This window comes from Equus caballus, chromosome 3 (genome assembly GCF_041296265.1).
Source record: "Equus caballus isolate H_3958 breed thoroughbred chromosome 3, TB-T2T, whole genome shotgun sequence".
In the NCBI taxonomy this organism is placed as follows: Eukaryota; Metazoa; Chordata; class Mammalia; order Perissodactyla; family Equidae; genus Equus; species Equus caballus.
In genome coordinates, this window is record NC_091686.1 from 42,050,216 (window position 1) to 42,077,815 (window position 27,600).

The 27,600-nt window shown below is 51.1% G+C and overlaps 1 protein-coding gene and 1 long non-coding RNA gene across 10 annotated transcripts in view; both read left to right on the plus strand.

Annotated features, from left to right (window-relative positions):
- Positions 1–14,326, plus strand: part of LOC138923429 (uncharacterized) — a 59,686-nt gene extending 45,360 nt beyond the window's left edge. For all 9 annotated transcript variants that reach the window (XR_011437016.1, XR_011437021.1, XR_011437015.1 and 6 more), the window contains one exon: positions 13,491–14,326. This is a non-coding gene — a long non-coding RNA (uncharacterized lncRNA). The remainder of the gene's footprint in view (positions 1–13,490) is intronic.
- Positions 14,327–17,963: 3,637 nt separating this feature from the next.
- On the plus strand, positions 17,964–27,337 carry LOC138923682 (ral guanine nucleotide dissociation stimulator-like). The gene is made up of 16 exons (XM_070264117.1): positions 17,964–17,976; positions 18,110–18,312; positions 18,714–18,824; positions 19,694–19,887; positions 20,489–20,596; positions 21,261–21,451; positions 21,598–21,878; positions 22,666–22,881; positions 23,227–23,330; positions 23,855–23,924; positions 24,703–24,771; positions 25,215–25,289; positions 25,876–25,908; positions 26,281–26,402; positions 26,608–26,699; positions 27,034–27,337. Exons 1-16 carry the CDS (start codon positions 17,964–17,966, stop codon positions 27,093–27,095), a joined length of 1,944 nt encoding a protein of 647 aa, XP_070120218.1. The 3' UTR covers positions 27,096–27,337.
- The last annotated feature ends 263 nt before the right edge of the window (positions 27,338–27,600 follow it).

A 27,600-nucleotide genomic window follows, 5' to 3' on the forward strand; every position in this document is an offset into this window, starting at 1 on the left:
CTTCTGGCACGTTTTGGACCTGATTCTCACATCTGCGGTGGGTGGTTCCACCGTTTCCAGATGATGCTTCTGAAGTGTCCAACAGTTGGTTCCAGCATTTAAGGCAGGTGGTTCACACAAGTCCCGCCCGAATCATTCGGCTGAGGCACGAATGGTTGTCCTTCCACATGCTTAGGAGGAGAGGGACAATAGGATTTTAACCAACCACTCTTTGGAAGTTAAGAAAAACTCGCTTTCCACAGTGCTCTTACAGCATACTGGCAACCTCTCATGCCGCCCTTGTGCATGGGTGGAGAGAGTGTTCACAAAGCAGCTATGGAAGAAAGGCCAAGTTTGCTCAGCAGAGTCCTACATTGCCCTAAAATTGCAAGGCACAAAACACTGCCTCCAACCCTCAAGGGGAGATGAGCAATAATCCATCTTGCTTCCAGCTCTTTAGGAAGCTGAGAAAGAACTCACTTGCCACACTGTTCTTATAGTGTACCTTGAACATCTCATACAAAGGCACCTGAAATGCTGTTTATTTGGAGCCCTTAACTCGCTGCTTTAGAACTTCTGCTTTTGGGGCATTTCCATCTTGCCAACCCGGCTCAGACAAAATGCCTACATCTTCTCCTTAAGCAAGGAGGCTGAGGCCCGAATGATTGTGCATCCACATGCTTAGGAGGAGAGAGACAATAGGCTTTTAACCAACCGCTTTTGTGCACTGGAGGAGAGAGTGTCAGAAAGCACCTATGGAAGAAAGGCCCCTTTGCTCTCAGCTGTGCCCTACATTGCTCTAGAGGTGGAAGGCACAAAGCACCGCCTCCATCCCTCAAGGGGAGACAGGACACAAACCATCTTGCTTCCAGCTCTTTAGGAAGCTGAGAAAGAAGTCGCTTTCCACAGTGCTCTTACAGCATATTGGGAACCTCTCATACACAGGCAGCTGAACGCCATTTCCTCCCAGCCCTTAACTTGCTGCTTTAGAACTTCTGCTTCTGCCACATTTCCCTCTTGCCAACCCGGCTCAGGGGTAATGGCTACATCTTCCCCTTAAGCAATGGGGCCAAGGCCCGAATGATTGTGATTCCACAAGCTTAGGAGGATAGAGACAAGAGGCTTTTAACCAACTGTCCTTGTGCATTCGTGGAGAGAGTGTCAGAAAGCCCCTATGTCAGAAAGGCCCATTTGCTCTCAACCATGCCCTATATTGCTCGAGAGGTGGATGGCACAAAGCACTGCCTCCGTCCCTCAAGTGGAGACAAGCCACAAACTGTCTTGCTTCCAGCTCTTTAGGAAGCTGAGAAAGAACTCACCTGCTGGATATGCTTGAACCAGGCACCTTAGAGGCTGGAAAAACCCGACAGGCATGCCGAAAGCACCAGCCGAACACTCTGGAACCACCACACAGACATCCCATAACGACCCAGCAGACTCACCGGAAGCACCCACCGGACACACCAGATCCACCTGGAACCACCCACTGGACACACTGGAAACATGAGTCTGACACACCAGAACCAACTTCCAGACATTCTGGAAGCACCTAACGGACAGGCCGGAACCATCTTCTGAACCTACCAGAACCACATGCCACACACTTCGGAACCACCTGTTGGATATCCCAGAACCAAGTACGAGATACACTGAAACCACCTCCCAAATATGCCAGAACCAGGTGCCAGACACGCCACAAACACCTGCCACACAAGCTGGAACCACCATCCTAACACGCCAGAACAACCTGCTGGATACGCCAAAATCACCTGCCAGATACACTGGAACCAGGTCCTGGATACGCCAGTACCAATTTCTGGAAAAGGCTGGAAAGTCTGCCAGACACGCCGGAATCACCCACCGGACATGTGGGAACTAATTGCAAGACAGGCCGGAACCAAAGCCAGGACACTCTGAAAGCATCAACCGGACAGGATGGAATCAGGTCCCAGACACACTGTTGCAACCTGCTGGACATGCCGGAACCACCTTTCGAATGTACCAGAACCATATGCCAGACACACAGGAACCACCTGCCAGACACCATGGAACCAACTGTCAGATACACTGGAACCAGGCTCCCAGTATGCTGAAGCCACCTACCGAATATGCCAGAACCATGTGCCAGACACGCTGGAACCATGTGACGGATACACCAGAAACAGGTCCAGCACAGGCCAGAACCAGGTGACGGACACGCCTGAAACAGCTGCTGGACACACCTGAAACACCTGCTAGACCAGCTTGAACCACTTGACAGACAGTCTGGAACCACATGCTGGGCACACCAGAATCAGGTGCCCGACATGCCAGAACCACCTGCTGGACACGCCTGAAGCACCTGCCAGTCTTGTGAGAACCACCTGCCAAGAACTCCAGAAACAGGTGTTGCACACGCCAAAACCAGGTGCTGGACATGAATGAACCACCTTAAAGAAATGCCAGAACCAAGTCCCAGACACTAGTGAGTCACCTGCAAGACATGCCAGAACCAGGTGCCTGACATGCTGGAACCACCTGCCGCTCACGTCGAAATCACCTGCCGGATATGCTGGAACCATGTGCTGCACAGGCGGGAATCACATACCAGACATGCCGGGACCACCTGTTGGATATGCCAGAACCAGGTGCCTGATTCACTGAAACTACCTGCCGGGCACACAAGAACCAGGTGTCAGACAGGCCTCGACAACCAACAGGGCACGTTGAAATCACCTGCATGATACCCCGTAACCATGTGCCAGACAGAACGGGACCACCTGCCGGACACACCGGAGCCACCTCTCAGATATGCCAGAACCACATGTTGGACACGCCGGAACCATCTCCCGGACAGACCTGAACCACCTGCTGGACACGCCAAAATCACCTGCCTGATACGCTGGAACCAGGCACCTTGGATGCTGGAAAAACCTGGTAGACATGCCGTAACCACCCGCCACACACTCTGGAACCACCACACAGATATGCCAGAACAACCCGCCAGACACACTGGAAGCACCCACCAGACAAGCCAGAACCACCTGGAACCAAATGACGGACATGCTGGGACCATGACTCTGACACGCCAGAACCAACTCCCGCACATGCCTGAAGCACCCAACGGTCACGCCTGAGCCATCTTCCGAACGTACTAGAACCACATGCTAGACACTTTGGAACCACCTGCCAGACACTTAGGAACCACCTGTTGGATGTGCCGCACCCAGGTACCAGATACTCTGAAACCACCTGCCGTAGACGCCAGAATCAGGTGCCAGACATGCCACAAACACCTGCCACGGAGGCCGGAACCACCAGCGTAACACATTGGAACAACCTGCTGGACACGCCAAAATCACCTGCCGGATACACCAGAACCAGGTCCTGGGTACACCAGAAGCAATTTCTGGAAAAGGCCGGAACAACCTGCCGGACACACCGGAATCACCCCTGGACATGCGGGAACCAACACCTGGACACTCTGAAAGTACCAACCGCACACGATGGAATCAGGTCCTGGACACATGGTAGCCACCTGACGGACACGCTGGAACCACATTCAGAGCGTACCGGAACCACATGCCAGACACGCAGGAACCACCTGCCAGAAACCATGGAACCCACTGTCAGATACGCCGGAACCAGGCACCCAGTACGCTGAAGCCACCTGCCGAATATCCCAGAACCATGTGCCAGCCACGCTGGAACCATGTGATGGATACACCAGAAACAGGTACAGCAGAGGCCAGAACCAGGTGCCTGAAATGCCAGAACCACCTGCTTGACACACCTGAACCACCTGTCAGTCTTGTGAGAACCACTTGCCGGATACACCAGACGCAGGTGTCGCACATGCCAAAACCAGGTGCCAGACACATCTGAACCACCTGCCAGTCTTGTGAGTACCAGCTGCCAGATACACCAGACACAGGTGTCGCACATGCCAAAACCAGGTGCCGACATGACGGAACCACCTGCAAAACATGCCAGAACCAGGTGCTGGACATGCTGGAACCACCTGCCGGACACGTTGAAATCCCCTGCCGGATACGCCGGAACCACATGTCACATGTGCTAGAATCGCCTACCAGACATGCCGGGACCACCTGTTGGATACGCCGGAACCAGGTGCCTGATTCACTGAAACTACCTGCCGGACACGCCAGAATCAGGTGTCGGACACACATGGAAAACACACAGGATATGTCGAAATCACCTGCGTGATATCCCATAACAATGTGCCAGAAAATAGAGTACCTAGGATGTGCGAAATCCTATTGAGGCATATTCATATAATGCATTTATTATCATCTTTCTCGCTTTTTCTGTTTTATTGTTATAATTTTTTTTTTTTTGAGGAAGATTAGCCCTGACTAACATCTACCACCAATCCTCCTCTTTTTGCTGAGGAAGACTGGCCCTGTGCTAACATCCATGCCCACCTTCCTCTACATTATATGTGGGACTCCTGCCACAAAATGGCTTGATGAGTGGTGCATAGGTCTGCACCCAGGATCTGAACCGGCAAACTCCAGGCCACTGAAGGAGAACATGCAAACCTAACCACTGTGCCACCAGGTCGGCCCCAAGTTTTCTGTTTTTTTAAAGCAATTTCAATTCTTGCATTTGTTTCACCAGCAGTGGTATCATCATCTTGGACAGTTTCCTCCAGAGTCACAGTATCTAAAATTTGGAGCATTTTTGTTGCTTGTTTGGATAAGTGATGTCAGAATGTCTAGTAAATCTTCCCTAGGAGAACTATCTAAAAGACATCTCAATTTAGCAACTGCAGGCACATGTATATTCAACATTTCAATCGATAGTAGTTCATTTTTGTAGAACTCTTCTGATAATTCTCCCAGCTTCTCTTTAGTTTTACAGGTGTTGAAAAATCCCTCAAGTCAGTCCAACAGTTCCACTTTAACGACAGGATATGACTTCTCTTTTAAATCTGTACCATCTGCAAACAGCACAGGCGTGTGGTCAACAAAAGTGAGTGGGAATTGGGCTGGGTACTGCCCACAATCTGAACCATCAGTGCAGCTGCCCCAATCCTGTGCAGTGGTGGCAGATCCTGAGTATTGCTGGCCAGGTAGGTCATGCTGGGGATGAGACTTAGGATGGTGCTCTGCAGCCCTCGAGCAGGCAGCTCCACACCAGCTGCCAGTTGCAAGTCCAGTCCACACTGGGTGCACATGGGGGAGCTTGGAAGCAGGGAGCCATCTGGGTGAGCAGCAGCAGGAAGTGGCTGAAGAAAAATTATGGGAAGATGAGGGGAGAAAATGTATAATAAATAAAGCTTGCCTTGTTATGCAGATAAATCTCTCAGTTAAAAAAATTCTCTAGGGGTTGGCCTGATGGTTCACTGGTTAAGTGCGCACGTTCCACTTTGGTGGCCTGGGGTTTGCCGGTTCTGATCCCAGGTGCAGACATGGCACTACTTGGCACGCCAGGCTGTGGCAGGTGTCCCACACATAAAGCAGAGGAAGATGGGCGTGGATGCTAGCTCAGGGCCAGTCTTCCTCAGCAAAAAGAGGAGGATTGGCAGCAGTTAGCTCAGGGCTAATCTTCCTAAAAAAAAAATTCTGTAGGGGCTGGCCTGGTGGCACACGGGTTAAATTCACACATTCTGCTTTGATGGCCTGGGGTTCACCAGTTCAGATCCCAGGTGCGGACCTACACAACACTTATCAAGCCATGCTGTGGCAGGCATCCCACGTATAAAGTAGAGGAGGATGAGCATGGACGTTAGCTCAGGGCCTATCTTTTTAAGAAAAAGAGGAGGGTTGGTGGGGAATGTTAGCTCAGGGCTAATCTTCCTCAAAAAAAAATTCCCTAAGAGTCATTCTCTTTCTGGTGCAGATGCTTTTACTAATGGAAATTTCCTTTATAAACATAAATTTACTTTCCAAAGAGGAAGTCTACCCTTCATTTAAAGCAGTCAAGGTGGAGATCAAGAGTTTTTCCTGCATCTGCTGGCTCTCGATTGCTTTTGGCTCAAAATAATTTGTATGTCAAAGTACCATACTTTGGGCATCTTCAGCATTCCTTCAAGAAGAAACAACTTGTTCTTGGAAGTCTCTGTCTCCTCCCCAACCCAGATGCACTCAAGCTGTTAGGGGCCAACAGCAAACAGGGTTCTGCCTCAAGAAGCTTTGGGGAAGCCTCTTCACCCTCAAAGTCCTGAGACACACTAGAGGGATAGATCACTGCAGGTTCTTCAGCCATTGAAAATAATATAAACAGCTCCATTCTCATAAATTTAACAACTTGAAAACAAGGAACAACTTACCAAAAATTTCAAACTAACAAAACTCAACCAAGATGATAGTATTTTCCTCGATCGGGCGCTGCTAGCCAAGCTTTTTGCCACAAAACTCAAGACTTGGATTCATGCGACACGCCTGAAGAAAGCACAAACCCTGGGGGGAACTGCACATCATTTGGTGACTTAAAAATAAAGATTTCTCCAAATGGAAGCAGACAGTATCTGATGCGAAGGTTTCCAAGGTGTCCGGACCAGGTCTGTTGGAAGTTTGTCTGCCAAACCTTTGATGATGACATGACACTTCAGATCATCTCCAATGCCTATGATCTTGATAACATGCAAACTTCAGGTAAAAAGTGCCAGAGAGTTCTCCCTCCTCTCACTCCGTGTTCCTCAAATGTGGCCACAATAGGTTTCCAATCTGTGTGTTTTTCCTCCAACCTGGGACATGACTCCCAGAGAAGCTCCTTCCTGGCATCGAGGGACAAGAGGCTACTGAAAGTGGAAAAATCTGACTGCAGATCAACAATGCTTTCAGAGAAAGATCGCAATCAAAATGGGGACATGTGAAAGTTAATAAACGGAAACGTAGTTGAAATAGTGTTGGAAGGCTAATAGAGGGAGTTCTCATGCCCTATGTCAAAGGCGCAGTGCAACAGGAAGAATAAAGACTTTCTCTTCCTGACCAGTCAGAAACTAACCCAAGGAGAGACTGTCACAACTCTGCCGATGAAAAGCCACTGCCCTCAAGACTGTGTCCAATAGCCCCCACAGTTTTCCCTACTCTGAGATAAAAGAGCTTCTCCTCTCTTCCTTGCTGGGTGTTCCTGCATGGCTTGCCATGGTTGCACACTCCAAATGGCTATTCTTTGCTAATCCCAGATAAACCAATTTTTGCCAGAGAAATAACTGGCTGTCTATTTGTTTAAGGGCAAGACTTGTTAATAAGCAAGAGATGTAGAGAAAACATTTGATACAATCCAACTCCTGTTTGTCATAAAATTTTCTAGCAAGTTTGAAATAGATGGAAATTACTTTCACTTGTTGAAGGTCATCTACAGAAAATGCACAGTTGACTTCATGCTTAACAGGGAAAGACTAAATGATTCTCCCCACAATAAGGAACAAGGAAAGCAATACCACTTTCACTACTCTTATTCAACAAAATACTGAAGCTTCTGGCAATAACAGAAGTAAAGGAAATAAAAGCCATAGAGTTTAGAAAGGAAAAAATGTAACCATTCCTAGTTTCATTGTTGTCTGTGTAAAAAAACTCTGGGAATCTACAAAAAAAAAATCAGAACTAATACATGAGTACAAAAAGTTCACCAAGTACAAAGTACAAGATCAACACACAAAAGACAATTTTATTTCTACAACTAATGATGAACCTGCAGATGATAAACTTGAAAATGTTGTATTGTTGAAAACCACTCTGAAGAACATGAAATATTCAGGCATAAATTCAAGAACATGTGTACAGGATCTGATGCTGAAAATTATCAAATACCGATTATGGTAATTAAAGAAGATGTAAATAAATTGAGAGACTTACTATTGTCAAAGACAAATGCAGCAGAAATTAGTTAAAGTGGTGAAAGCAGATTTTATTCAATAATGGCTGACAGAAGCTGAGCTGCGCTCAGATTTGTACGGAGGTGAATCTAGAATTTTAAAGAGGGAATGAAGGAGGAGGGTTGAGGGGCTCAGTAGAGTCAAAGAAGTGAAAAAGTACAAAGGTTGGTCAGTGTAACTGTGATTAGACCCACTGTGTTCGTTACTTTGCAGTTATCAAAGTTAGGATTCTATCCTCACTCAGAAGTTGAGAGAAAGAGTCTCTATCTGTCTTAATGATCGTATTTCAAAGGAGTGGCTCTTAGGTCCTTGAGAGAATTGTGAGAGATACATATCGACAGTTGTAAGCCCTCTTTAGTAAATACTCTAAGAAGGGGGATCGGAGGCCTATAATTGGGTGTTGACTAAAATAAATAGCAAATTTTTCTGTCAGCTTTGAGCTCTCAGGAAGGCATTTTAATGGTGGGCTGGAGTCATTCCGGTTACACAGACTTATGCAGCTAGAAGCCACACCAGAGTTTGGTTGAGTCTCCTCCTGGTGTAGGGGTTTGGAAGGAGTTATGTGCTGAGAATTCTGCAGTCCTCACCATGTTACTGGATAGAATAATGAGTACAGGTCTCAATTATCCCCAAATTGATCTATAGGTCTAATATTATTCTAATAAAAATTCCACCACAGTTTGTAGACAGAGACACCTTTTTCTAAAATTTATATAGAAAGGCACATAGCTGAGAGTAGCTAAAACAATCAAGACAGGAAGAATAATGCGGCAGTAAACACTTTAACAATATTTAGTATTGCCTTGTACATACTGTAATCACAGCATCATCATTTTCATTGTAGGACAGCTACATAAATCAATGGAACAGAGTAGAGAATCCAGAAATGGACCACAGAGTTATACCTTAGTGATCTCTGACACCAAGAGTGAACCTTAATGTAAATTATGGACTTTGAGTGATAATGATGTGCCTATGTATGTTCATCAATTGTGAAAAGTATACTACTCTGATGAGGGATATTGACAACAGAAAGGTTATGCATATGTGGGGGCAAGGACTATATGAGAACACTGTGTATTTCATTAAATTTTGCTGTAAACGTAAAACTGCTCTAAAAAATAACATCCATTGATTTTTTAATAGGCAATACAGGAATACCTTGTAGTGATAAAACTGGTCATTATTTTAGCTGTGATGGATACAGAAACTTGCACATCTGATAAAATTGTACAGAACTAAGTACACAGGAACAAATTAGTACAAGTAAAACTGGAGAAATCTGAATAAGATAGTGGATTGCATCAACGCCAACAAGCTGGCTGTGGTATTGTCCTATAGTTTTGCAGAATGTTATCATTGTAAGGAACTGGGTAAAGTGTACACTGGAACTTTTGGAGTTATTCCTTGCAGCAGTGTAGAATCTACAACGATCACACTATAAATTTCAATTAAAAATAGTTGGCAAATGGAAAGTCAGTCTATGTTCTAAGTTAGGAAGTTTCATTAAATGGTCAGTCCCATTACTTTATAAATTGAATACAATGCCAATAAAAATTTTAACGAGCTTTTCTGTTGAGTTAGATAAATGATCCTACATGGAAAAAATAAACGCATAAGCTAAGCTAGGAAAATATGGACCAGGAAGAACTCTGAGGGAGGAGCTGCTCTATCACACGTTAAAAATATTGCAGAGACTGTAATGCGACAGGAGAGGATTGTTGCATGCACAAGAAGAGGAGAGAAGGGAAAGGGAGGGGAGAGGGTGGCAGAGGTCAGGGGAGTGGGGGAGGGGTGGCCTGATTGGAAGTTGTTGACACGGGGAAGCTGGAGCTCACTAAGTAGAAGGCAGGCATCCTATGTGATGGTTTAGGGAGCATACGTGGCTTTCTCTGGCGGTCCTGTGTTGAAAGCAGAACGAGAGTTTTGGAAACTGGCAGTTACTGACCAAGTGCTGACTGTTCTGTGCTGAATGCTGCAGGGGCTGTGATTTGGCTCCTTGGGATGTTTGCTTCCCACGTTGGGGGTCAGAGTTATACTGTCATATATGATCTGGCCTTTGTCCATTTGTATATTCAGTCTCAAAAAAACAGTTGGTACACAAATTCATCAGTTAGCTCGTCATTAAAAAATAGTCTCTTGGAAAGTTAAACCTTTGAAAGTTAAAAAGATGAAAATGGTAAAAAGATGAAAGATGCCAAATAAGTTTTATAGATAAATATGAAGAAATTGAATAAGAATCTCAAAATAAAATGTCCAGCAGTTAAGTATATTTACTTGAGAATATATCATGCAAACTATGTTTCAGTAGAGTGTCATTTTTATTATCAGCATAGGAGAAAAGATGAGTTATAGAAGGGATTCTGCTCATGCTCAGTTATTTCCTTTACTTAACATTAAATCTTGAATAAAGTATAATGTCAAGCTGACTCATTTACTCCTTCATTTTAAAAGCTGAAGACTATTTCCTTGGTTTTTAAATAATGAGGTGTAAAGGAGGGGGTGAGGTGTTGAAAATAACTTCCACTGAGATTGACAGTAGCAATTGCTCTTGATTTTTTTGAGAGTCGTGGGGTCACCCATCAAAGCAGGAATGCTATTTATGTTCAGAAATTAAGAATCTGAATTTTATTAGAAATTTTGACTTTTATACACCCTCAAAAAGTAAACTTAGGAATTTATTTGAATTTTTAGCTCTGTTGAGGTATGAGTAATAGACAAAAAATGCACACGTTTTCTATATGTGTATTGATTAGTTTGGACATGTGCATACACCCATGATATCATCCCCACAACCAAGTGCTGAACACATCCATGACCTCCAAAACTTTCCTTGTGATTTTTGTGTGTTTTTTTAAGCTTAGGAATTTCATGGATTTTAACCTAATGCTCAGATAAAAGAGGGAGAAGATGAGGTGTACATTGTTTCATTATGGTACCTTAAGACATAGACTTTCAACATACACATGACTTCTGAAAAGCAATATTTATTACTCTCACAATGAAATATTTTCTCCTATTTCCTTCAAATATATGGCCTTCTTATTCTACCCCCCACCCACTTCCTTTTTGAGTAGGGGATCATGAGAAATTTCCAATGGTACAAACAAACAGGGTCCAAGGGGTGGCTGCCCCTCAGCCCTGCAGGCTTTTCCCCTGTGAGAAGCGACCACTTTGCACGTGTGTGAGCCAGTGTGGAACAGGACAGAGTATGTCTGCAGACTGGTTCAGCCTGCTGAGCCCCTTTGCTGCTTCTAACCTATGGCCACGAAAAAGGCTAAATGGAGGGAAATTAAACTTTGATGTGTTGATGATTGAAAAGGAAAGTGCCTTCTCTCTAAGGGATAAAGTCATTTGGAGGAAAATCAAATAACTATCATAGTTATTTTTTCCTATCTTATTTTTCCACTGAAACCACTAGATATTTCAATCTTTCTGACTTCCTAACAGAATCCAGTAGTATTTTCCTTTTCTAAGGCCAATGAACTGTTATGTAAGGGGCTTCTCTTGCTTTTTCCAAACCCTCCTGGGATTCTGTTTATCTACTGTTCATTTTTCACCCCCTGCTTTTCAGATTGCTTTGTTCACTGTCCTTGTAAAATAAATGTGGCTCATTAAAATAACCAGCATTAATATGTATCTCTTTCACTGCATTTTATCTAATAAATATGCTGAAGATTTTCTGTATTCTGCATGTGAATCCTTTGTTGAATATTGGAACTGGGACAATCTCTTCGCATCCTGTGACTTGCAAATTCCCTCTTGTAATGTGTCTTATGATGAACCGAAAGCCTAAATTTTAATGAATCCCAGTTTACCGATATTTCTTGTATGGAGAGTGTGTGTGTGAGTGTCTTCTTTGAGAAGTTTTTTCTACCCTGTGGTCCCGAGGATGTTTTCTTATGTTGTCTTCTAGAAGTTTCATTATTTTACCTTTCCCCTTTAGGTCAAAGTGTCCAGGAATTGAGTTTTGTGTATTGTGAGGGTAGGGCTCAAGGTTTCTTTTACATCCATATGCTCATCTCTACGAGTAATAACAGGCAGCATTGGGACAGGTGGACACAAGCCTGGGAGTTAGGGGTCCTGTATTCTCGGCCTTAACCTCCCTTTAAAGCACCCTCTGAACTTGGGCAGGTGATTTTCCCAGTTCTCCCTCCTCTCAGACTCCTTCCTTCCTCTCTTCCTCCTATCCTTCATTCCTCCCTCCCTCCCTCCCTCCATTCTTTCCTTCCTTCCTTCCATCTATCCACCCGAGCATCTGTCCAGGTATCAATCTGTCCAACTGTCCTCCTGCCTGTTCGCCTGTTTGTCCTTCTTCTCTCCTTCCATCCTCTTTCCTCCCATGTCTCAAACTTCTCTTCCTTGTCTTTGTTCTTCCTGCTTTCCCTGTGACCCTCCATTTGTCCGCTCTTCCTCTGTCCATCCAGGTATCCCCTCTGTCTGTGCCTCTACCTATCTCTTTGTTGCGTCTCTCTCTTCTTCAAGCACACTGTCTCTCTTGGGTTCATCTCACTCACAGGATCGAACATCCCTCTACTCACACAATCCCTCCTTCTGTCACTCACATTTATGGCTCACCTGTGAATGGTTGTCCCGGGACAGCCACTGTTGGAGTGCAGATGAGCCTGTGGGGCTTCACCCACTGTGTGGGGTCTCTGTCTCTCCCAGACGAAAGCCCTTTCCACAGCTCCTGAGCTGGGCAGCATGTTCCTGCCTCCTTCCTCATTGCTTGAGCAACCAGAAGCCACCACAAGCCTAGGGGGCCCTCTTCCTTCCCCAGAGGAGCTCTCCAGCCCCACACCTCAACTGACCAATTCTTACTGGGCAGCTGGGAAGCCGAGGTGTGCAATTCTGCTTTGAGGGCAAGCATGCTGATCACAAGGATTATGCCAATATTTCAATCTGATACAGCCCTCAGAGAGCCCCTGGTCTTGTGAAAGTCACAGAAAATTCTAATACAAGGTGGGATGTTTTGAGGAGAAGCACCTGGCATCCTTTGGGTGGGAAGAGCTCTCTGGAGGGAGTTTTGCCCAATTGGGGTCTTTAAGAAGGAGTAGGAGTTATATAGGGAAATAAGGTGTGGAGCGTGTTCCTGGTAGAGGAAATTGCATGAGCAATGGCCCTGTAGGCAAAAACAGCATAGTGTACGGGAGAAGTGACAGGAATTTGGTTTGCCTGAAGCACAAAGCCTAACTCAGAGTGAATGCATCAATGAGGCTGAAGAGTCAGCAGGAGCCAGATGTGCAAGGGCTTTGAGTGCCAGGTCAAGAAGTTTGAACTTAACCCTGAAGGACTTAGGGAGCCATGGGTGATGCTAGAGCAGGAGTGTTCTAGTGAGATCTTCATTTCAGAAAAATGCTTCTAATGTTCAAGGCAGAGAACATCCTTTAGACAATGCATCCAGTGAGCATGTTAGGGTGTTGGTTCCGGTGAGAAAAGATAAGACCTACCTGGGACGTGAATGAACAGAAGGAATGCATTGAGGAGCAATCTGTAGGTGCAATTGGTGTTACCGGCAGGTGAGGGAGGAGGAGCTGAGATTATGCTGGCTTCAACTTGGATGAGCACAGCATTGGGTGGTGGTTCCACTGGGAGCAAAGGCAACAGATGATACTGAGTTCAGGACTCTGATCTGGTCTCAGGCCAGCTCTCAGTGATGGCCATCTCTCTCCCTCTCTTCTTGCAGCCAAGGGGCACGACCTGAAGGCCCTCACACTCAACTCCACCATCTCCAACATCCAGTATTTGACAGACATGAGCAAGAGCTCAGCCACATTGAACTCCACTGAGAGAGTCCTGCAGCACCTGATGAGACCCTGGTGCCAGCAGCTCCCGGCAGGATGAGTCCCAGCCAGCCGCACCCCACCTGCTGTCTCTCCTGCTCATCCTCCTCCTGCCTTCTCCCCTGCTTGGATCCTTGTTCAAGAAGAGCAGCCTGGGCCCCTTGTCTTGGGCTGTAGACTGATGTCCCTCAGGGAAGTCCCTTTTCTGAGCATTTGAGAGTCATGGACACTTTCGGTGACCACCCCAATTTTCACTCTTCCCACTGACTGCCAATTTGCTCCTCCCTCCCTCTGGCCCCCATTATCAGAGGATTCAGGACATCTCTCTAGAGTCCCCACATTCCTCTCTCCCCAGGCCTGCGGAGGAAGGGGCAGCCTCCAGCATGGAAGCTGTGTGCACCTACCACCCTGACCCCATGGCTCATGATGGAGAGTGTGACAGAGACCCCATGTGACAGAGAGCAGCATTCCTGGGTGCTGAACCAGCTGATCCACCATGTGACCCCGAGGGACCTCTACTCCCTGGTCAGGGACAGCCTTTTTGTCAGTTGTGAGTGTTTGTGCTGAGCTGGATTGACAGTGATCGTTACTTATGCCTGTTCTGCTTTATTTCCTCTCTAACAAGTCAGCCCAGGTTCTGAGTGGGGGACACAGAAACCACGTATGTAAGAAGTTTCAACTTACAAATGGAGACTATGTAAATGGATTTGTTGATCCCAATAAAAAAAAATGTGAACTATCTCACTATTAATTTTTATATAGATTGCCTGGACAAATGGTAATATCTTGGTTATAATGGGTTTAAATATACCATTAAAAATTAGTTTCACTTGTTTATTTTTACTTTTTTAAATGTCAATATTTAAAAAAAGTTTAAATTTCATTAGATAGAGTGTGAAATTCTACTGTTGGACAGCACTGTTCAAGACGTGAAAATAAAGCCCAGAGAAAGTGGTTAGGGACAATTTTTCCAAGGAAAGGAGTCAATCTGACCCACGTGGCAAGATGCAGAAAACAGTCTCATACACACATACATACACACACACACACTTAGTAAACAAGACCAACATCATCATAGAGTTGAACCACTACTTCTCAAGTGGCAAGACGTTGCAGTCCTACATTGTTCTAAGTGGACGAACCTCAGGAAAGGAGCCAGGAGTCAAGAAAATTTACCAACCAGGAAGATCTAAAACCAGAGAGTAAAGGTCAGGATCTTTTGTGAAGTTCCCAGCGATGGATTCTGTTAGAGACTCAATACGTTAGTGAGAACTTTGCAAGAAGGGTTGTTACAGAACTCACCTATCCTTTCCTATGCAAAAATACACAAGTTTTGTAAAGAATACTAGCTCCTGCCAATCAACGAAAAGATGGTAGAAGACGAATATCCCGCTTGTAAATCACTCCTGGATTAGTGAGCCAGTCAGGGAAGAGATGACAGTGGATTGAGCTGGACCTCATTAGGCTGATTCTGACTTCATGACCATCCTGTGGATTGTCTCATGCCAGGAACTCTAAAACATGCTGTCCCCACCACTCTTTTGCCACCAAGGTCCACGAACCAGACCTTGCTAACAAATGCCCTGGCTGGGCCCCTTCTGACCACACCTGGAGGACTCTCCCCAAATCCTACTCCGTCACGGCGCTCTTCCACCTGCCACTGGCCAGGGAGGCATTTCCTCCAAGGCTGACACTCTGTGTGCCCAGCTCTGGGAATGACACGTCTCCCTCAAGTGAAGAAACGGATCTGAGTTCAGAGCCTGTGGGCTGCAGCCATTAGGACAAGGCCTGGGGTTTGCTGCCAGACAGAAGAGAACCTGTGGTGGGTGTGGGTCCCAGGGTTCAAGAAGCCCCCGTGATTCCTGGGTAGAATCCCAGAAGACGATGCAGGACGGAGGAGGGATGCTTGGGTGTGATTGTCCTTGGGAATGTCCATAGGGAGGCGGATTTGCCATTAGTAATGCCTTCAACAGGGATGTTCATTCATCGATTCATCCTGTCTCAGGGAGTGCTGTCTACATCCTTCCAGTCCCTAGTCTCCCGTCTGGAGCAAACAGACAGCGTCAGAAGAACATTTACATTTCATTTGTAATGTATGCGTACAGGGCATGCAATGTGCTGGATGTTGCAAGAGTTTTGAAACATTAACTCCTTTAGCACTCTCCATATCCTCACAAATTAGGTACGCTTATCCTTCTTGCCAACAACAGATGAAGAAACTGAGGCACCAATGAGGTAAGTACTTTGCCCTCTACCAATATCTAGGAAGTGATTGAGGTGGAATTTGAACATAAGTTGTGGCTCCATATTCTCTGCTCTTAACCATGTTCTTTGCTCCCTATGACTTCACACCATGAAGACGTTGGCTCAGTGTATCCATTTTCTTGTTACACCCGGTAGCCCCACTCTTTGATCTCTGTCTGAAAAAGATGCTATTCGCATCAAAACTGTTGCACATACACAACCAAAATGACTTCTCCCCATATCCCATGTCCTGGAAAATACATAGAGAACATTTCAAGGCATTTCTTGCCGAGGCTGGGAGTGCTTCTGGGAAATCCCACTGTTCCTGTAAGAAGCCAAGGGCAGGCTGGGAGCTGTGTCTTAGGGGAAAGGTGAGCTCAGGAGTTCCCATGGGATTACAAAGCGGATGGGGGACCTCAGCAGGAATTGACTTCAGGATCTGGTGGTGTTTCAAGATGGGTGCTAATTTTCTGGCTTTGGGTGTAGGGGCTGGTGCCGCATTCCAGGGAGAGGCCAGTCTCCCTGAGTTCTTGGGGAAACCAGACCCTTGAAAGCAAGGGAATGAGAATTTCCTTTCACAATGGACTTGGGAGGGGAAACATTCAGCCCAGAAGAGACAGTCATGATCCTGAGGACACCAGAAGAAGCTGCCTCCTCGTCCGCCAAGCAGAAAGCCCTCCTTCATGGACTCACTTTATCCAGATGAGACCAAGAAGGAGGACATCATGAGATGCCCTTGCAGGTGGGAGACCTGTGACAGTGGAGCCTGTGCCTGGGAGGCTCTGAAAGGCATCATAGGGGTGACATTTGCTGTGAGCAGGGTGCCAGATGAGAGGCACGCCTGCCTGTGTCTGGGAACAGTTTGAGTGTCAGGGAGAAGGCACCGCTGGCGCAGAGGCTCACAGGAAGAAGTGGGTCTGACCAGACAATGTCCGAAAGAGGGCAGTGGAGCTGGAAGGAGCCTGAGAAGAGAGAGGAGGGTAGATGGGGACAGGCAGGGCCAGAGGGCAGGAACTGGCAGACTGTGCTTTTCCCGTCGCTCTCTGATGACACTGCTCTAAGACATTGCACCTAGAAAATACAAATCCTTAACATCTCACAAATTCTGTGTGCCAGGAATGGGGCACAGCTTAGCTGGGTGCCTCTGCCTCAAGGTCTCTGTGAAGCAGGGGCTGCGGCTCTATTGCGGCTCGACTTGTGGAGGGTTTGCTCCCAAGTTCACTCACATGCATGTTGACGGGGTTTGTTTGGACTGAAAGTCTGAGTTCCTGCCTGTCTGTTGGCCGATCATTCCCTCCATTCTCTCCTATGGAGCATCTTCATAGGACAACTGAAAACATGCACACTTGCTCCCCCAGTTCCAGAGATATAAGATGCAGAGGGAGAGAGAGAGATGGAAACAGAAGGAGGGAAAGAGGGAGGGGACTAAAGCCAATGAGTAAGAAGGAAGGGCCAGGCTTTTTGTTCTTAACCCTGGGTTGCAGGCCATCCCATCACCTTGGCTGCATTCTATTCAGAAGGCAGTTCCTGACCACTTGTGGTTCCACAAGGACGTGCACAGCAGAAGGCAGTGAGCACTGGGAGCCATGGTGGAGGCTGCCCACCACATAGGCCGAAACGAGGCATTTGGGTCTGATTCTAAGTCAAACAGGAGACATTGCAAGGTTTCATGCCAGTGAATGGAAGTATCTGAATTTCCCCTAATTTCCACCTCTTAAAGGTGCAGACCTGGAAATGAGGCCCAGAGGGGCAGTGACTTTCTCAAGGTCACACAGCTGGAACCCAGTCCTGTTTTGAGGGGTACTCCACACTACATCCCACCCCTTCTTGTCATTCTTTCATCTCTAAGTGTGTGCATCAGACACATGGAAAGCAGACCACAGGTGTTGTCGCTATTGTCTGTTCTACACTTGAGGATGTCCCAAGGAAGATATTTCTGGCCTCGTCCCCATCGTGCAGGTTGGGTGATTGAGGAGGCCCTGGGAGGCCCATTGGCATTTCCAGGACACAGAGCTTGTAGGAAAAAAGAGGTCGGAACTCAGCTGCATGTCCTCAAGCTGGAACCCTGGTTCCATCTCAAGGTCCTGTGTTGGGATCTGTGCTGGCTATTTGTGTACAGTTCTGGAGGTGACATGGGCAAGGAGGGTGAGCAGCCAAGATCCCAGAGAGGTTTTCGGTGGGTGTGATTGAATAAGGCGCCCAGGTAAGGGAAACTTGAGGAAGTGACCTCACTTCCTTGGAGACAGACCCCAACAGAACTTAGCACACTGGTCTCCAGGCGCCCACATCCTGGACATAGCATCCTATCGAGCCCACTTGAGTGCTGACACTGAAGACAAGAGGATGTTCTCCTGCTGTCTGCCGAGTTGTGGAGGCTCTGGCTTCAGGAAAGCCAAGAAAAAGAGCCTTTTCAGTCACTATAGACACTGGCTTCGCCCTCACCGGCACCGCCTCTGTCCAATTGGTAGGAGGAGCACTCAGGTAACACAGGGAAAGCCAACCGGGTTAGGCCACAACTGGATGCCACCCGCACAACAATTTGAGCCTCCTTGTGTGTCGGAGGGGTGTGAGAGAGGGACGGCGGTGCTGAGCGGGGACCCACCCTGGGCAGGAGCCATTTGCTCGGTGTTGGAAGCCTGGCAGTGTGTCGTATTCCCAGCCTAGGTGTTGGCTAGCAGGATGGGAGAGTGGGTGCTGGGGACCAATCTCCTCTACCCATAGGTTAGTCCCGAGCCCTCCAGGTGTCATCTCATTCCCTCCCTGGCTAGAGGTCTAGGCAGATGCTGCTCGGTACCTGATCTCTGCTGGGGTTTCCTCCTGTGGCCAAGTCGAGACAGGTGCCTGAGACATCCCGGCCTGGCTCTCGGGCACTGTCTTTGCAGAGCTGCACGCAGGAGGGGGTGGAAGAGCTGACGGATGGCTTCGGGTACTCCATCTCCCTGGACAGGGACCAGCTGCACCGCGCCATCATCAATAACCAGGGCTGCTCTGAGGTGAGAGTGGGCACGGAGGGGTCTTCCCACCCAGGCCCCTGAGATGACCAGGGCAGGCCCAGAATCCAACCTCAAACTGCCGTTCTCCTGGGACCCTAACAGGGCTGTCCCCCATGAGTGTCCCACAGTCCCATTCCCAAAGGAATCTGGACTTCCGCTCCTCCCCACCAGCTGCATAGGAGGGTAGGAGGGCACTCTTTGCATTTTCCTAGGAAGATTAGAGAAAACGTTGATGTCGTTATCGCTTCCCAATAGGCCCTGAGTATCTTTGAATTTTGCCTTTTTTTGAAAATGAAACCTCGATAACGAGGGTCTCCAAACTCCCTTTAATGTAAAAGAAATAACCATCAGCGTGTTTGGAAGTCAAAGGGATTCTCATAACGTGTCACTGCCCTGTACACTGTTTCCAGACCTGGGAGGGGTGAGGTGGCCACATAACATTTCCCTCCAGGTCAGGGTCTGATGAAGCCTCAGGCAGTTAGAGGGGATGTCCCTCAGCCCTCACTTTGGGCGGTTCTCAGCTCTGACCCACAGGGCCTAGAGAAGCCACTTGGCATGCCAAAGCCTCTGTTCTCCTCTCTAGAGAGGGGTGTCTGTTGAGGATTCACTGGGCTGGCGCTCTGCACAGAGGGAGCTCTGTTGTCCCTCGGCGAGCAAATGGCCTCGAGGGAGATCAATGTGGAATCCTTCGCAGGACAAAAGTCAGATTGTACTTTGAGAGCCCAGAACCTTGCTGAGTTAGGACCCCTGTCTCTCCTGTCGCAGATGTCTGGGAGGGGCTAGGAGTTCCTGGGTCAGCTGCAGACCCCGATAACGCTGGTGGTTTGCAGTGGTGACCCTGACTCTGTGTCCCTCCTCGTCCCACCCAGAGTGAAGATGAGTCCACTCTGTCTGTCACTGAGGCCTGCAGGATGCGTGCCCTCCAGGCAGGCATGATGCAGAGGCTCTCAGAGACTGTGCTGCCAGCCTTCCCCAGCAGAGTCCTCTGCAGTGTCATCACCTCCCTCTGCAGCTACTCAGGCTCCAGCACAGCCCACCAGGTGCTGGACCAGCTGTTTCCCAGGTGACTGCCCACCTCCTCCTCAGCACAGTGGTGACTCTGCCCACTGCCAGCTGTGTGTCTTGCCTTGGGAATGTCACCACATCTCTCTGAGCCTGAGTTGGCTCCTCTGAAACGTGGGGTGGGAGAGGATGAACTTGCTAGGCTTCTCCCAGGGATGAATGGGATCAGCCCTCCAGGTGCTGCCCTGGTGCCCGGCTCTGCAGAGAGGGTGGTGGGCCATGCTGTGGTTGCTGGTGGTGATTATTTCTCTGTCCCCCACGGAAAGTAGTCTTCCTCTCCCTTCACTGGCTTGTGGCTTTTTGAGTTTGGAAAAGCACCTGGAGAGCACCCTGTCAAGGAGTTTGAGATGCCATCCAGCTGGTCCTGGTGCTTGTCCTTGGTGTAGCCAATTAGGGATCTCTAGGGCCACACAGGGGCCACAGGCCCACTCAGACACCCGGGGTGGTTCTGGTTGGAGGTCATTCAACAATGTCTATGAAGGGTCTACTCTGAGCAGGACTTCTGGACACACTAAGTGTCACTCAGTGACTGAAGCAGACAGCCTCCCTGGCCCTCCCCTCTAATCTGAGAGTCAGACAGTCACACTTGACATCATTCACAGGTCCCATCTACCCTCCATCCCGGGCGATGCCCTCAACCCCTTTGGGACACATGGAGGCAGCTTGGCCCATTGCGTGCGGGATGCTGGAGGACAGGACCACCTCCCAAAGTGAGTGGTCTTTGGGTCGAGAAGGACGGCCTCCTGTCTCTAGCAAACAGGGTGCGGGGAGAGGATGGAGGCTGTGGCTGGGTCAGGCCTGGGAGAACCCTGCATCTCACCCATCTTGTGATTCCCATGGGAGGGCTGAGTTCTGGTGGCTTCCACTCCGGCAGGACTGGACTCAAAGAGAGCTGTGCATGGGTCCCAGGCCCCTTGAGAATTGGAAGGGAGGCTGGGCTGCGTTGTCCCCTAGAGACCCACTCCCAGCAGAGTCCCAGCCCCTCCTGCCTCCCTTTCTCCACATCCACACCTTGTGAGCACCACCGCCAGGTCCATAGTCGGAGGTGTGTGAGCAAGCTGCTCCCAGAACTGCTGGAGTCTTCATTCCAGTGGCCCACATTCATGCAGGGCTTGGGTGGGCTGTGTCCAGACCCTTGGGGAGGAGAGTGTCGCTGGGAACAAGAGACTCTCACAGACTCTGTGTTCAGCCTGCTGGATGAGCAGACCTGCCACAGCCAGGACAGCCAGCCAGGGCTCAGGGCTGGGATGGGGCCCTCCTCTGGAGGGGGAGGGTCTGGCACAGGGGCGCAGATGCTAACAAGAGTGCCTTGGGAGGGCGGTGTTTAAGGAAAGGCCGGGCCACTGACTCTCTGGCCCATCTGCCTCCACGCAGTGCTATCTATTTCCTGCTGGGAACCTGGCTGGGCCAAGGGCAGGATTGCAGGGAGCCCCTGCGGTTTCCCTCTTGGACCCTGCAGCTGGCCACTCTGAACGTCAGCTCTGGTGGCTCCCACGCGGAGGGCCATGCCTACCTTCTGCCAGGCCACCTGGAGCATCTCAAGGCCATTGAGGCTGAACGGAGAGGTGAGGAGACTCGAGTCTGGGAAGACTGTCTGTGTTGAGGTTCATGGGCTAGCGTTCCCTTAGAGGCAGTGGAGCCCTTCCTATCTTTGGAAAGGCACAGAAACTGTCAGGTGTGTGGGTGAAACTTTCTCTTTATCCTGCTCCAGAGCCAGTTCCAAAGCTCCTGCCACTTCCAGAGCCAGAGCCAGTGCCATCCCCCGGGCTGGAGCCAGCTGCACCTCCAGTCTCACCACGTGTGGTAGAGCTGGAGCCAGCAGCCCCTGAGTCGGCCACTCCAGGACCAGAGCAAGGGCCATCATTAAAGGCAGCTTCAGAGCCCAGCTGCCCCTGGGCCGTGACCACCGAGGACCAGCTGCGGGAGGAGAAGCCGAACATCTTGGACTTCCCTCCCCAGCTGGTGGCAGAGCAGCTGACGAGGATGGCTGTGGTGAGCAGAGGAGCTCACTTGGCGGGTGGCCCCTGCCTTCCCGGTGCCATGAGCCGCCCCACACTTGCCATTCCCTGCTAGGGATTCCGATGATCTGGGTCCAAATCCCTGCTCCCTCCCTTATCAACACTGTGACCTGGGCAGCTTTCTTTCTCCCCAAGCCTTCGCTGTCCCCTAGCGAACAGGGGACGGTAGAGACGGACACTCAGAGCACCTGCTGTACAGGGTGGCTGTGCCGATGAATGCGGTGGGAGAGAGTGGAAGGTGGTCAGAGTCTGGCCCTTTGGTGGGGGATGGGCACTCACTGAAGTGCTGCCAGGTCCTTGGGTGGATCCCCCATCTGCGCAGGTGGCCCGGACAGCCTCAGCACTTATCAGGAAGGTGATGTGTATTGACTCCAGTGGAGACAGTCAAACAAAGCTGGGGGTTGTCCCTGCCTCGGGGGGAATGTGCATGGGAATGGGGAGTGGGACATGAGGGGCACTGGGATGGGTGGATGATGGCCCTTCTGGTGGGCATGTGTGGGCTGCCTTCTGGAGCTTGGAGGAAGTGAGACGGGGCTGGGAGCAAATGTCCCCTCCCTTCCCCACAGTCCTGAGTCCGGGGTCATCCTGGACTGGGTGCATTCAGTGGACACAGACAAAACCCAGGGACTCCCACAAGCCTCAGGCCACATGCTCTGCTTCCTGAGCTCCAGTTCTGATCTCACCCTGCCTGGGCCTATGGGGGACTGTGGACGCCGAGCTGGGCTGCGGCAGGACCGGGTGACACTCCGAATCTTCTGCAGGAGCTGTTCAAGACGTTGGTGCCCGCCCACTGCCTCGGCTCCATCTGGTCCGAGCGCGACAACAGGGAACGAGAGTACCTGGCACCCACCGTCCGTGACACTGTGATGCACGACAACACCGTGGCCAATTGCATCCTCGTCACCTGCCTTGGGGACGCGAGCATGACAGCGCAGGACAGGGCCAGGGTGGTTGAGCTGTGGATCAGGGTGGCTGAGGTAAGCCTTGGCACGCCCCGTCTGGATGCGTGAGAATTGCCTCTTGTTTCTCAGCTCTCAGGATTGAAGTCTGGGGTCTTAGTCCCTGGACTGTCCCTTGACCCTCATGCCAGGGCCACGTTGACCTTGACTTGAGGTCCCAGTGGGGACAAGCTCACTTCCTCCCTTGTGCTGAGCTACAAATCCTTGTGCCTGGCAGTGTTACTCGTCCGGTGGCAGGTGTGCCCTCCCTGGCTTCCCTGGACATGTGTCTCCTCCAGGACAGGGGAAGTCCATGAGGGGACAGAAACCAGAGGCAGCAGAGCTTCAGCTCCCCCTCACGGCTCCATCTCTTCGCTTCCCCAGGAGTGTCGAGGCCTCGGGAACTTCTGTTCCCTCCACACAATCCTTTCTGCCCTGCAGAGCCCTGCCATTGCCCGTCTCCAAGACACCTGGGGACAAGTTTCCAGGTGGGTAGTGGGTGGTCTGCTCTCCAGCCAAGCACCATGAGGGTGAGGTGGCCCAGGCAGCCTGATTTGGGCCGGCATGTCCCCCAAAGTCAGCTGAGACCACCTGGGAGACAGCGAACGCCGGGCACAGGGACTGACCTGGGTGCTGGGTCTCTGAGTCTCTCAGCGCCCTTAGGCCAGCAGTTCCGTCCCAGGGATTCATTTCCTTCCAGACCAGATCCTGGCTTGAGCCCAGGTGGAGATTCTCAGGTGTTTCCTTTGCAGCAACAGAAGCCTCTATGCAGCTGAAACCAACACTGTTCCAAAGAGATCTGTTTGGGACATCTGGGAATGGAGGCCCCAAGGGACAAGAGGAGAGGCCCCTCCGCAGTCCCATGGGGACCTTAGAGCTCAGAACACCCCAGCGAAATCCCTCATCCAGGCCCCAGGCAGTTTGGATCTGCTGGGTTCTCAAACAAATGGGACTTGCCTTCAAGCATCCCACAGTTTTTCTTGCTTGCTTGCTTTCTTTCCCCACCCCGCAGGGAGAGTTCTCGAACCTGGAAGAAGTGGGTCAGGAGAGAGAAACGCGTGAGCAGGGAGCTGCTGGTGCAGGTAACCTGGAGGCTGGAGATCTGGAAGGAGGCCAGAAGGAGGGGGGAGGGGAGCATCCCGAGGGGATCCTAGGAGGTGAGGCTATGGCAAGGCTCGGCCCAGGCTGGGGGTCAGAGAGCCCCGTGAGGGTGGGGCAGGCCGGGGCCACTCGGCCAGGTCCCCCAAGACACCCTGCCCTCCCCCTCCCTGTCTGTTCAGCTGGTGTCTGGACACACCCCTGGAGTCCAGAGGTCGGGGCCTTGGTCAGATTTGGAGCCAGGGCTGGGGTGAAGGCAGCGGGGATTGGGCCTGTAGCTGGCACGGGGAGCAGCCTCTCCCAGTGGGTCCTTGAGCCAGTCACTGCCCCTCTGGGGGCCTCCCTCTCCTCCTCTGGGAAGTGGAGGGAAATGATCAGCGGTGCAGGCCTCCCAGCGGGGTGCTACCATCCAAGGGAGGACAGGAACGGGAGGAGATTTGTGCCGGCTCCTCCTCGAGAGGTGAGGGCAGAGCAGTGATGACACGCAGATGACTCTGAGTCCTCAGGAGACTCCTGGAAGCAGGTGACGTTCTCCTCACACTTTTCAGCTGAGGAAAGAGGGCCAGGGAGGCCTGGGCAGGCCCAAGGTCACACAGGACTGAGTCCTGGAGCTGGGACTGGTCTAGAATCAGAGCACCCTGGAGGTGGGAGCAGCAGAGGCAGCAGGGGACTGCAGCCGATGGCCAGGGTCTGAGATCAGGGGCCTTGGGGGACATGCGGAGGGGAGTATGGGCGCTCTGACCCTGTCCTCGGCCCCGACAGGAGGCGACCTCCGTGTTAAAGACTGCAGAGAGGGCCCGCCAGGGAGCCCAGGAGAGGCAGCGGCAGCAGGTGAGGGTGACTGTGGGGGAGGGGCCCAGGAGTCAGAGGAGAGGGGGCTCCCCCTCCCAGCTGGAGACCTCCCTCAGGAGAGGGGCCTTCCTCCTCAGGTGAATCTGCTGTCGCTGCCAAGCATGACGGGCCTGCAGTGGCAGTGAGCAGGAGGAGGCCTGGAAGGGCTGGCAGCAGGGCAGATTTGGGGTGGGGAAGGGCAGGGGCCACTGCCCCTGGGAGGGGCCAACAGCCAGCCCTGGGACTTGACTGATGGAGTTTGGTGTTCCTGGAGGGGAGCGGGGGAGGGAATTGTGTGTGTTGGGGTGTCCCGAGGATCCTAGGCTGCTCTGTGTGGGAGCGTGGGGTGGGCAGGAGGCTGGGCTGAGGGGTTTCAGGGGAAGGTTCATGGGGGCACCTGAGAGCGGGAGCTCATCACCATGCCCATCCCGATGGCGGCACAGGGTGTCATCCCCTCCCTGGTGACGATCTTCCGTTCCCTGGAGCTGCTGGACGCTACAATGGAGGATTATGTGGAGGTGAGTGAGCCTGGAGGTGGGTCCGGGGGCTCAGGCTCCTGAGGGTGGGGAGGAGAGAGTCCTGTCCTGAGCCCTGAGCTCTCTGCATTTGGCAAAGGTCCTCTCAGCAGGGCCTCCAGGCTCATGTGGGAGTTGGGGTGTCAGGCCCATCTCCCCAGTGGGTGATGCAGGCTCTGCATAAGCCACCGTCCAGGTTCCCTGGGCTGCTGAGGCTCAGAGCTGCCTGACTGTGTGGCCGCAGGAGGTGGTGTCTGAGCTGGACTCAGCCTCTCCCTCTGGCCCTGCCAGTGAGGGAAGAGAAGTCGGGCCCCTCCCAGTCAGGAAGCACATCAGAGGCTGAGCTGTCCCTTCCTGCCTGAGGCCTGAGTCTCCCCACGTGTCATCAGAGAGGGTTGGGTCACAAGGTCTGTTGCCTCAGTTGCTCTGCGCCCCCTGCCCTGGAGCCCAGAGACTGGCCCAGGTCCAAGTCCGGGCTCTGGATGGGCCTGCCCACTGGCAGTAGTGCAACATTGCAAGAGGTGTGGACGGGGGCTAGTGCTGGCCCAAGGGGGCTGTTTCTGATGGACTGCGGCTGTCTGCCTTCCAGGGCAATGTGCTCAACTGTCGGAAATGGAATGAGGTAAGCGGCTGCGGCCTCCCGGTGGGGAGGGTGGGGGTTGGAAATCAGAGACCCCCCCGCAGTGGGCAGGACCCCCTCTGGCCCAATCCCCAGGGTGGAACACTTATTTGCAAAGTTCGATATACAGAGCTAGGGATCCTATGGCATTGGCGGGTGGGGGAAGGGCTGGCATCAAAGACTCCTTCCTGGAGGAGGAGCTATTTGGGGCCAAGTGTGAGAGCAGGCAAGCCCTGACTGGAATCGCAGGGAGGGAGGGTTCCCAAGTGGGCAAAGGCCCCAGACTGGCCCCTTGCATCCTTCCTACCCCCTCCACGAGCCCTGCAGGGTCCCCCACTCAGGCCCTGTGGGCATCCTGTGCTTGCTCTGTCCTAGCAATTCAAACTGATGGACGAGATCGAGCTGCTCCAGGAGGCTGCAAATCTGTACACCGTGCAGCCCGACGAGCACTTTGGGGCCTGGTTCCAGGCCGTGGAGCCCCTGAGCAAGGAGGAGAGGTGAGTCGGGTCAGGAGTTGGGGGAGGGCAGGGCAGCCTCTCTCTGCTGACCAGCTCCAGAGCCCATGGCCGTTGCTCCATGGTCAGCCCCTAATCTGATTGCATGGCGACCCCTGGGGCCCTTCGACCCCAGCTGCTGGCAGGCTCCAGGATGCACATGTGATGTGTGGCTCCTGAGAGCTCCCAGCTCTGCTCTGTCCTGTAGCTACAGCCTGTCCTGCCAGCTGGAGCCCCGATACCACTGGGTCAGAAAGATTCGACTCTTCTTCAAAGGCAAGAAGAACCGCTCAGGCCAGAGTGAGTGTCCAGACCGGCAGTGGCTGAAACCATGGGCTCAGGAAACATTCAGGCTGAGCGTGGGCCTGGGGAGGCAGACAGCTGGCCCTGGGTTCCAGCTCCACTGCTGAGCAGTCCCGTCCTGGGCGATTGCACTCACGTTTCTGGGACTGGTTTCCTCCTCTGTGAAATGGGTGATGCTAAATATCAGCCCCTGTGTCAGGGACAGATGGGGTGCTCTTGGCTGACTGAGCACTGAGCACAGCGCTGGAGCACAGAGCGCAGTGGGGGCCGGGATGGGGTGTGCACTGTGGTTCCAGGGCAGGCCGCTCAGGAAATGCCTCTCTTTCTCCAGACACCAGACCCCCAACCAAGGGCCCAGTGTTGGTGGTCGATGACCCTCCTGAGACCAGCTGAGCTACAGCGGGGACACAGCGTTGACACTCAGGGTGCACAGGGCCACCTCCCCTGATTCTGATGAGGAGAACTTTGTGATCCGTTTCTTCGGGTTCCCTGTCGGCCACGAGGGAAGGCACCAACCCCTCTTCCCCCTCCCCCCTGTTGCCCAGCACCTATTTCCCTATTTGGCGGGGCCATATTTTGTTGTCAATGGTAAATGCTCCGTTTGAGTATTATATTAAATTGTTGCTTCTTTCTAATCCTGGGAGTGGAGGTGTGAGTCTTTCGCTCGCAGCACTCATGGAAACCAGATCCAGAAACTCACATTCCTCCTCGAATTTAGAAATCTCCCAGAGTGAGCGGCTCAGTTTATGTGGAGAAGGGAGAAGTGCCAGTCCCCTCCCTGGCTACTGAAGGACGTGCCCAAGTGCCCCTCCCGCCGAGGACAGGATCATTGCAGTGTGGTTCACCCTGTCCAGGAGCAGAGATGGCCCCTCCGACCTCTTGGGACTAAGCGGTTGGA